At 48.0% G+C, this 10,588-nt stretch overlaps 1 protein-coding gene across 1 annotated transcript; it reads right to left on the bottom strand.

Moving 5' to 3' along the window:
• Positions 1 to 1,416: 1,416 nt before the first annotated feature.
• LOC113178665 (PRAME family member 20-like) lies at positions 1,417 to 10,057 on the bottom strand. The gene is made up of 6 exons (XM_077791566.1): positions 9,807 to 10,057; positions 9,171 to 9,393; positions 8,812 to 8,957; positions 7,537 to 7,990; positions 6,974 to 7,039; positions 1,417 to 1,581 (listed from the first exon to the last, which is right to left on the bottom strand). Exons 1-6 carry the CDS (start codon positions 10,055 to 10,057, stop codon positions 1,417 to 1,419), a joined length of 1,305 nt encoding a protein of 434 aa, XP_077647692.1.
• Between the last annotated feature and the right edge of the window lie 531 nt (positions 10,058 to 10,588).

Raw genomic sequence — 10,588 nt, 5'->3', positions numbered from 1 at the left:
TTGGCTATTGCAAGCAATGCCTCAGTTAACACAGTGGTATATACACTAAGAGCCACAAGTTTCTTGAGGAAACTGCCCATAAAATTATAAAATTATACAATATGTGACTATAGAAAGTGTTCACAGCTATTATTTTCACCTGTGTGTTTAGAATATTCACAAAGGGCAAAAAGACTTTTTTTTTCAAATATACAGCACTTTTTAAATAACAGATAACCTCAGTTTTTCTTAATTTTTAAGAGCTAACTTTTTATTTATTTTTTTTCATGTTATTGTACATTTCTTTGTCTTATTCAGAAAGGTGTTAGTTTTATGCATCTCTGAGAAACATTTTTACCTTCTTCTGAAAGGCATAGTTTGGACTAGGTATAGACGCCACAGTTCACATCAGCTTCTGAGTTCCTATTCCCTTGTTGCTTTCTCCATTTTTTTTTTTATAATTGCAGGACTGGGATTGAATCTCATGCTTAGTTGTCCTTCATTCACAAAGCTGCATTCCCAACTCTTTTAACAAGTGTGATGAGATGTATCCATCTTACAGTACCATGCAGAATGTATCCACCATCCAGTACTACTGTGTAGTGCCAGGTAGAATAGTTCCATTGCTCTAAAAATCCACTATGTACCATCTTGTCTTCCTTCCTCTACTGCAACCCCAGTTCCTTTCACTTTCTTTTTAGTTTTACCTTTTTCAGTAGGTCACAGTTCATAAACTGATTTTATTTTCCTATGTCCTCCAAGGTGCTGAAGTCTGGCTGGACACAAAATAACCGAACTGCCTCACAGCCTTGTAGGTTCAAACAGCAACTCTTTATTTTGGAACTCTCACCAGCACTCTACACACTTCCTAGGAACACACTCCCTCCACCAGGGTGCTTGTGCCAATTCTCCTGGAACCAAGAGAACTCCAGGGGAACTCCAAAGTAGAGGGTGCCAGAGGCAGCAGGATCTGCCCTAATCCCAGAGCCCCAGAGCAGCCCTATTCTTGGGGCAGGGTCATCTTTCAACCATTCCCTCTGGCAAAATGCCAGGAGTCATTCCGACTAAACTGTGGCTCTGGACACGCAGGATTTTTAATCTTATTGAAATTGGGTGTTTTGTTTGATTTTCTAGCCTGGGTGTGTGTTCTCAAAATTTCATTATGAGGTCTTTCCTTGGATTAATCTAGCAATTTTTCTTTCATTTTTTATTGTGTCTTCTGCGTCTGTATTGTTCTTTCTAGAAAGTGTGCAATTGATGAATTTGTATAGCTCTAGCCAAAAGAATTTACTTTCTTCAATGAGTTTGACTTTTAGACCCTATATAAGTGAGATCAAGCAGTATTTGTCTGTGTCTGGGTTATTTCACTTGGCATAATATCCTCCAGGTTTATCTACATTGTTGCAAATGGAAAAAATTTCTCCCTCTCAATCCAGTTCATGGGGCCTCCGCCTTCCTGCGGAGCCCTGGTGCCTGGGCTTCAGTAGCTTCTGGTGAAGTGGGAGTATGGGTGGGGGTGAGGGTGGGGTGTGGCACTTTGCTAGCAAGGTCCTTGCTGGACACTCCGCCACCATCCAGTCTGCCTCCAGGCACCACATGACCCTGGGAATGTCCAGCATGTGTGAAAACACCACACCCAGGCACATCGCCTTGGCCTGCCATGCCCACCTGGAGGGGGAGTCCCCTCTACATGGCTGGGGGTATACAAGCTCCCCCTGACACCCAGGTGGGAGGGGCCTCCCGCCAGAAAGGGAAAGTACCTTCTACCATAGCTGTGGTCCTGTAACTGCTCGCCCTGACACCAAGGTGGGAGTTGTCTCCTGCCTGGAGGGGCCAGTCCCCACTACCTTGGCGTCAGGGGTATAGGAGCTCCACCCACCACACCCAGGTGGGAGGGATCCCCCGCCTGGAGGAGCAAATCCCCTCTACCCAGGCTGTGTAGGATCTCCCCCACACACACTGGTAAGAGGGGTCTCCTGCCTGGAAGGGCCAGTCCCCTTTACCCTGGCTGTGGTGATATATGAGATCCTGCTGACACACAGGTAGGAAGTGTCTCCTGCATGGAGGGGCGAGTACCCTCAGCCTGACTGTGGCTGTATATGAGCTCCACCTGACACCCAGGTGGGAGGGGTCTCTGTCCTAAAAGGGTGATTTTTCCCCTTCCCTCGCTGCAGGGGTTTACCAGCTTTCCCAAGAACAAGGTGCGAGGGGTCTCCTACTTGGAGGGGCGAATGCCCTCTATTCTGGCTGCTGTGGTTTAGGAGCTCCCCCCCATACCAAGATGGGAGATATCTCCCACTGGAAAGGGCGTATCCCCTCCACCCTGGCTCTGGAGATGCATGAGCTCCTCCCCACACCCAGGGAAACGTGGTTTCTTGCCTTGATGGGCAAGTCCCCTCTCCAATGGCTGCAGCAGTATAAGAGCTCCCCCGACAACTAGGTGAAAGGGGGTCTCCCACCTGAAGGGGCGAGTCCCCTCTACCCTGGCCAAGGAGGAATACAAGCTCGCCCTGGCACCAAGATGGGAGGTGTCTCTCGCCTGGAGGAGCGTGTTCACTTTACCATGGCTGCAGCAGTATATGAGGTCCCCTGACACCCAGGTGGGAGCAGTCTTCCAACTGGAGGTGCGTGTCCACTCTACCCTGACTCTGGTGGTATAGGAGCTCCCCCTGATAACCAGGTTATGGTGTCTCCTGACTAGAGATTCGAGTCCCCTCTACACTGGCTGAGGGGGTATAGGAGGCCCCCCCCATAGCCAGGTGAGAGGGGTCTCCCTCCTGGAGCAATGAGTCCCTTCTACCCTGGCTGTGGACATATACAAGTTCTTCAAGACACACAGATGGGAGTGGTCTTCTGTATGGACAGGAGAATCCCCTCTACACTGGCTTTCACGGTATACAAGCTTCCCTGACACCCAGGTGAGAGAGGTATCCCGCCTGGAAGTGTGAGTCCCCTCTACTTTACATTTTGCCATATAAGAGCTCCTAGTACACCCAGGTGGGAGGGATCTTCTGACTGCAGGGGCATGTTCCCTCGACCCTTGCTGTCACAGTATTGGAGCTCCCTCTGACAGCCAGCTGGGTGGGGATCCTGCCTGTAGGAGCGAGTCCCCTCTACCTGGATGCTAAAGTAATCAGCTCCCCTGGACACCCAGGTGGGAGGGGTCTCCCGATTGAAGGGGCGAGTCCTCTCTACCCTGCCTGCAGCAGTATAAGAACTCCCCCTGACACCCAGGTGGAAGGGTCTCCCTCCTGGAGCTGTGAGTCCCCTCTACCCAGAACACCCAGATAGAAGGGGTCACCCATCTGGAGGGGAGAGTTCCCTCTACCCCACCTGCAGTGGTATAGGAACTCCCCAGCCACCCAGGTGGGAGGGGTCACCCACCTGAAGGAGAAAGTACCCTCTACCATGGCTACAGTGGTATAAGATCTCCCTCTGACACCCATGTGGGAGGGGCCTTCTGCCTGGAGGAGCAATTCCCCACTACTCTGTATTTACTGAATTAAAAAAAAAATGCTAGAACTGTGGCTCAGTGGTTTAGTGTCCTTGGGTTCTACTCCTGGTACCAAAGGGGGAAAAAAGAGGAGAAAAAGAAAAAGTGACTTGGGTACCTTGTTCTTTTGCTGAAAAAAATTTTGGGGTGCGGAGTTTTAAAGGCTGTCATTCTGCCTATCAGAGGAATAGGTTGTTATATTTTTACTTGATTTTTTTTTAAAAGAGAGTACTGGTATCAGAGCAGAGGGAGGTTCTGTTCAGCTTAAAACACTCTTTGGGAACTGAAAAAATTTTCTAAATCCCAGAGGAAGCCCAAAGAAAAAACAAAAATGACAGCATGTTCACAAATGACAAAGAAGGAAATCCAAATTTATCCCAGAAGAAAACACCAACCCACAGAAACAGACTAGAGAGTAAGGGAGAAAAACAGAGAAAAAGATCTAAACAGAAATCAGAAAAAGAAACTTAAAACAAACAAGACCAGCAGAAATAATTCTGTGTCTTTCAATCAAAAACCTTGAATGTAAAGGGAATGAACTCCCCTATTTTAAGATGTAAAGTGACTGAATGGATTTTCTTTTTTTAATGGACTCAGTCACTGGATATCTACAAGAAAGTCACTTCACCTCAGGAGACACACAGAGTGACAGTGAAGGGATGGAAATGATATTCCACATCAAGAAAACCAACCTAGAGCAGGAATGGCTACACTCCTATCAGATAAAATAGACTACAGATTAAAACACAATAAAAAGAGACAAGGTGATCACACCATGATAAAGGGGTCAATTCAGCAACATGAGACAGAAATTGTACACATACATGTGCCTGACACCGAGCACCCACATGTGCAAAACAGATATTACTGGAATGTAAAAGAAGAAGTCAACTACAACACAGTAAGAACAGTGGGGGCTTCAAATCCCCCCTTTTTTGAGAGAGAGAGAGAGAGAGAGAGAGAGAGATTGATTTAATATTTATATTTAGTTTTTTTGGTGGACACAATCTTTGTTTGTATGTGGTGCTGAGGATGGAATCTGGGCCCCACATGTCACGCAAGCACACTACTGCTTGAGCCACATGCCAAGCCCAGTCAACTCCTATTTTCAGCACTGGACAGATCCTGTCTGCACAGGGTAGACATTTACAGACCATCCCACCCAACCACTGCAGAGCAAACATCCTTCTCAACAGCACACGACATATTCTCCATGTATTCTCAAAATAAATCTGGACAAATTTAATAAGAATGGAATCCATAGCAGGGCGAACACCTTTACAGTTACAAAGCATGGGAATTCTTCAGCGTGTTCCCCAACAACCAATGGGTCATTGAAGAAATCAAAACATTGTTATGTATGTAAGAAATAAGAAAAATAACTAAAAATAAAAAAGAAAGTGTAAAATGCCTGCAGACCAATGAAAAGGGCCACACAAGATATTCAAACCTGGGGATACAGCAAAAGCAATTCTAACTGGGAAGTCCTCAGCAAGAAATAGCTTCATGAGGAAAATAGATCTGGAATAAATGGCCCAATATTGCATCTCAAGGGACTGAATAAAATAAGGATGGGTCATGCCCCAGTTAGTAAATTTGGGAGAAGGAATAAAATCATAAAGCTTCTAGAGTACCTGGGATCCCAGGCATGTGCCACTGCAACTGGCTTTTCATACTTGATTTTTATTGTTTTGGGGACCAGGCAGTGTACCCAAGGGTGCCATACCAGTGAGCCCCATCCCCAGGCAGGATTGTTAAAACAGGGTCTCACAAACTTGCTTACAACCTCTCTAAGATGCTGAGGCTGACTTTGAACTCACCATCCTCCTGCCTCACATCCTGAGCTGCTGGAACTACAGCTGAGCACCACCAAGCCAGCTTTTCCAATTGTTTGTGGAAGAGAATCTTTCAGGACATCAATTTGACCCACCTGTCCAGACCAATTAAAGAATGCATTCCATTGTTTTCATGTCGGTTGTGGTTCTTTCTTTTTGAATATTTCTAACAGATAGGCAGCTCTATTTCAATTAAACCTTCCCAATGTGGTCACATCATTTTTGGATTTATTTTTTTGTTGTTGTTGTTTACATATCTCTGTGATGCCTTGGATGGAACCCAGGCCCTTCCACATGCTAGCAAGTGCTCCACCACAGAGAAATGTCCCCAGCTCCCTGAGTTAGCTTTGATGAAGTTCACTCATTTCTCTAGAATAGCATGGTTTCTGGGTTTTCTAAATTGTGGAGGTAAAATTGGCCAGTGTTCCAGAAGGGGCTGTAGAGTCTTTGGATACAGGTGCACAAAGGACTGTGCATCTTTCAGTAGCCAAGGAGTGAAACCCAGTCCCACTTTCTGACCTGGCCATCCTTACAAACCAGGTCCTTTTTGTTATGACATCCTACAGTTTTGTGCTTGCTCAAAGCACAAATTAACCTAGAGTCAAAAGATGAGGAACTCAAAGGGAGGTGAGTGCTTTATCCCCAGGCATCTGAGAAAACGAAGTACCCTTACAATCCTTCCAGTGTTCAAGGGGTCTGGAGGCACCAGAGTACCTTCAAGTCCCTTTTAGCCATGATAACTCTTAAAAGAACACATGATGACAGATCTCATTATGCAGATTTTCCTTGACTTTATTTGATCCTTGAATCCAACAAAATGAATGCCATTCAGAACCTTCCACCTGCCCCACATGTGCAAGCTAGACTTAGAGCTGGAGAAAAGGAAGTGCCACAAAGAGGAAGCAAGGCATAAAGATCACTCTGTGGGTGACAGAGAGGCCAGCTGTGCTTCACCCAGACTCTGCTACCAGTTCCAAGAGTGAGCTGCAGTCTGCTTACACATCAAAGTGGGTTCCAGTTCACTATGTGTGGAGAATTATTCAAGCCACAATTAAAACATGTCCACAGGCAGCTTTAGAATACGTCAAATGAAGACTGGGTGGACATTGTTCTCATCCTTGGATGAGAAACTAAGGCTAAGGTCACTGCACAACCCCATCAGCCCAGTCCTCAGTGGAGAGAAGTGTTAGAGGAAGGTCTCTCAGTTATGTGCTAAACGTGTCCCTTCCATGAGAGCTTGTAATGGATTTCAGTTTTGCTGAAAGGGAATTTGGGTACCTTCAAGGGGCACCAAAGGTTTAACTATGGACAGACTACCTAGGTGGATAACAGGCAAGGTTTGGTGAGTCCCAGAGGTTCTGATCAATGTGCAGCATGGACACCTCCTGCAGCACTGGGAGTGGGACAATGGGGCCTGTCTTATGCACAGATGCCCTTGCCCCGCACACCCAGAGACCAAGACCTGAGTTTTCTGGGTCTACATGGAGACCCATGAGGAAGAACCAGCATTGAATGTCTAGGTGGCACTGAGGTCCACAGAGAAGAGGTTTTCTTTCAATGGCTCATTGTTCAATGCCTATATAGAATGTTCCAATCCACCTGTGTGAACATGCATGTGTGAAGCCACAGAGTAGCCACACATCATAACCAGATTTCAGTTTGATACCTTGACTTCCTGGGGCTGAACCTCATTGTTCACCAAGTACCCCATGCCTTCTTTCTCCATCAGCACCTGGAGAATCCCAAGGTTTCATTAGAAAGCCATGTAAATCCAGTGCAGAGGATGGCAGAAGACTAACCTTGAGATACTGTTCATTTATGATGATTTATGCACCAGCCATGAAAGAAAGTAGCATCTTTCTGTGCCCATCAAGCCTGAATCCCACTCTAGAAATCCAGGTCCCTATGTATGTCTCTATAGAGACACATGTCCTGAAGGTCTTATCCTAGGGGGGTTTTAGTCCAATGGAGCCCCCTGCTCTACTTTCCTTTTCCCATCCACACTTTAGACAATGCCTGAAATGGTGGGCTCTGTGTTCCCTCTAAGGTGACCTTACATCTTGGGTATACATACAATTGCCTAGAAGTACACTTTTGAAACACACTCAACTAGGCAGCTATTGGACAGGAGCAGTGAATGAGGCCCTGGTTATACATGAACTTGGAGCCACAATGACGACACGGGACAGTAGAGAACACAAGGAGGTTTGGCTGCCTAAAACCCCTCACTATTGCTGTCAGCTCAGCACAGAGTTGGGAACATCTCCCTGGGTGGATGGTACCCCAGGCATCATAGCTCTCCAGAGGGGCAGGGTACAGCTCTACACTCAACTGGCTCAGCCTGGCAGTGTGAAGCAGCAGGTCACTCAGGGTTGACATAGAGAGGCGGTTCCCATGGATGCTCAAGATCACAAGCTGGGAGCAGCGGCTCAGGGCAGGCAAGAGGGCTTGGAGCTGGGAATCAGTGATCCCACAAGCTGCCAAGTCCAGGCTGTTCAGTGTGGTTGCAGTGCTGTCCAGCAGGATTTGGAGGGGCTCCAGACTGAAATCGGTCAGTTTGATGCCCCTCAGTTCCAGGTGTCTGAGCTGTCTGGCGTTTGGATATCGGGAAAGGTATTTCCAGTCAGAATCTGACAGTGGGCAGTTGGTTATTGAGAGGGTCTCCAGGGGGGTCTTCAGGTGCCTAAGGAAAAACCAGACAGTTAGTTCTGAGGAGAAATGTCAAAGAGGGAGAAGACAAATTGGCCCAAACCCAAAGTCACCCTGGTGATCTGACAATGGTCCACACTTAGGATGCTGCCTTTTGCAAAATCTGGTCATTCACATCACCCCATGTCAGGGTGAGCCTTTCACCACATCTCCTGTGAACAGAAGAGTCCACATCTCTGTGTCCCCTCCTCACTGTGAAGCAGAAAGTCACAGGTCTCGCCACAGGAGGTCATGGGGAGTCATGTATGAAGGACAAATTTGGGCAGGATGTAACAAAATCCACTGGGGTTAACCCTCTGAGAGGCACACACCCTGTATCCTCAGCAAGATTTCCACCCCTGCTCCTGACCCTTACACCCAGGATCACTACCTGGAGTTCAGAACAGCCTTCCCCAGGTGGGTATAGAGGCAGGTCCTCTGCTCCCAGCTGGGGAGCACAGAGCTTCCCTGTTGACAGGTGTCAGTGTTGGGGCTTCCCTCCTTCCAAGCACTCTTCTCTACCTGATTTCCACCACCTTCGCTGGACAGGCCTCCCACGGAGGGAACATCAATCCCATTTCTAGCTTTTGTCCCTCCCAACTGGATCCCCAGCATGGTGGCCCTTCCCAGACTCTGGACCCTCATTTAGTAGTCTGCTCCAACACACATTATGCGAACTAGCTTCAGGATCCAATAGGAACTAAAGGATGAGTTATTTACCTTACAGTGCCTTATTAACCATGAGAGTGTCAGTGGCTGGTAGGTGCCAATTTCCTGTAACTGGTCTGCAGAGGATATTCACCCCCTCTTACTCACCTCAGCACCTGTTCCAGGTGGCCCTCAAGGAGGAAGACAGCATTGGCACAGAACTTCCGCAGGCAGTCCATCCTGAGGAACTGCGAGGTGAGCTGGGCAAGCAGCTGCTCCTGCTCCTCTTGGGAGGTGTAGGTAGGCACATACACCTGGGAGACAAGCAGCTTCCTCAGGTTCCTCATCTGGCCCAAGAAAGGAGCACAAGCAGCCAAGGTGGAGGGCGCCCAGGCACAATGTACTTCCACCTTCTGGACAGAGTCCAGCTGCAGCAGTCTCAGGACCTTCCTGGTGTAGCTGGTGGGTTTTCCAAAGATCTTCAGCGTATTGCAACACAGGTGCAGCCTGTCCCTTCTCTGTCTGACCCACAGGAACAAGTGGGTCAGGAATTCATCCAGGGGTCTTTTTCTGAGGCTCAAGTCTACGAAAACCTTGAAGGGTGGCTTAGCTGCCATTGCTGGACTGAGTTTCAATGTTCGATTCTTCTTAATGTCTTCTGGTGAGCAGGCGTCAACCACAGCTCCAGACCACATCCTCCAGAAGTTCTGGGGAACATTCCGCAAATCTAGCACCTGCAGTTTCCACCTCCTGTGGGAACGACAGCAGAGTATCAGCCCTGAGGTCCCTTCTTCACCTCTTAGCTGCTGCCCCCAGCTCCCCCTCTTCGTTCTGTCTCACTTTTCTCCATTCACTTCCCTCCTATCCAGCCTGGTGCCCCCACTTGTACAGACTGAGGCAGGGGCAGGTATAGCCTCCTTCATAGGTCATCACAGCTGCCACAAGCACCTCAACATCTGGAAGCCTTTCCCAGATGGGGCTCAGCATGGCCAAGGCCTCTCCACCCCTCCTTGCTGGCAGCACAGGAAGCCTGTGGTGCACAATTTAGCACTCACTCTCCCTGCCTATACCTATACCTTCCCTGGCACCCAGGGTGCTCCCTTCCAGGCCACCTAGGTCCCCCTCACCTGGGGTGATCCTGCTGGGCAAGCAGCATGTCCAGCCCTTCCAGGACCCCTTGGGTCATTTCAAGCTGTGGCTTCCTCATCAGTGCCCCCAGGGGCAGGCGGGTGAAGGGCCAGGCCTGCACCATTTTCTTCAGGACCTCAGTGTGTCCCCTGCTGATGGCCTCCACAAAGAGTGGTGGGAAGAGCTCTATGGGCAGGTCCTCCAGACCCAGGACAGCCCTGGACTTGTCGCTCAGCAGGCTTCGCCCTGCCAGCTCCAGCAGTGTGGGTGGGGACTGGACGGTCATCCTGGGGAGTCTGAATGAAGACAACTCCTGGAAAATGGTCCAGGGAAAAGGTCACTATCCCATCCATTGCCAGCCTCTGGGAAGGGGGTACTGGGAAGTATACAAGTACATCTCACCCTTATGGGGGAAAGCTTTGAATTATTATTTTGTCCTTCTAAAAGGGGGGAATTGGAGTGTCAAGTGACCTAAACAGTAGGCTCCTAGATTCAACAACTATATGGGTGGAAATAGACTAGCCCTCATATGGATGACATTCCTTTTATTTTTTTTTTATATGAGCATTTATAAAGCATGTGCCTATATTATAAAACACTTGGAAATCACAACAGAGTCTCATGGATATCTGTTACACATGTGAGATTCTGAAAACTTAGGGGGATGTTGAAGAGAACAAATAGATCAGAACAGAGTCTCTGAACTGTTCCATGAGATCATTTGAAGCTTTTGTTTTAATTTGTTTAAACAAATTATAAAAGTAGAAAACCACCTAGGCCATAGAGTATACTCTTTTAGGGGCCAATATTGGCGACT

The sequence above is a fragment of the Urocitellus parryii genome, chromosome 11 (genome assembly GCF_045843805.1).
Source record: "Urocitellus parryii isolate mUroPar1 chromosome 11, mUroPar1.hap1, whole genome shotgun sequence".
NCBI classification, from domain to species: Eukaryota; Metazoa; Chordata; class Mammalia; order Rodentia; family Sciuridae; genus Urocitellus; species Urocitellus parryii.
This window is presented reverse-complemented; position numbering and strand designations above follow the sequence as displayed.

Coding starts and splice junctions, on each gene's coding strand:
- LOC113178665 (XM_077791566.1), bottom strand. CDS start 10,057: ATGACCGTCCAGTCCCCACCCACACTGCTGGAGCTGGCAGGGCGAAGC. Junction 7,991..8,811: donor CACCTGGAACAGGTGCTGAG/GTGAGTAAGAGG, acceptor GTTTTTCCTTAG/GCACCTGAAGACCCCCCTGG. Junction 1,582..6,973: donor TTCAGCCCCAGGAAGTCAAG/GTATCAAACTGA, acceptor GGACATTCCCAG/GGTCATGTGGTGCCTGGAGG.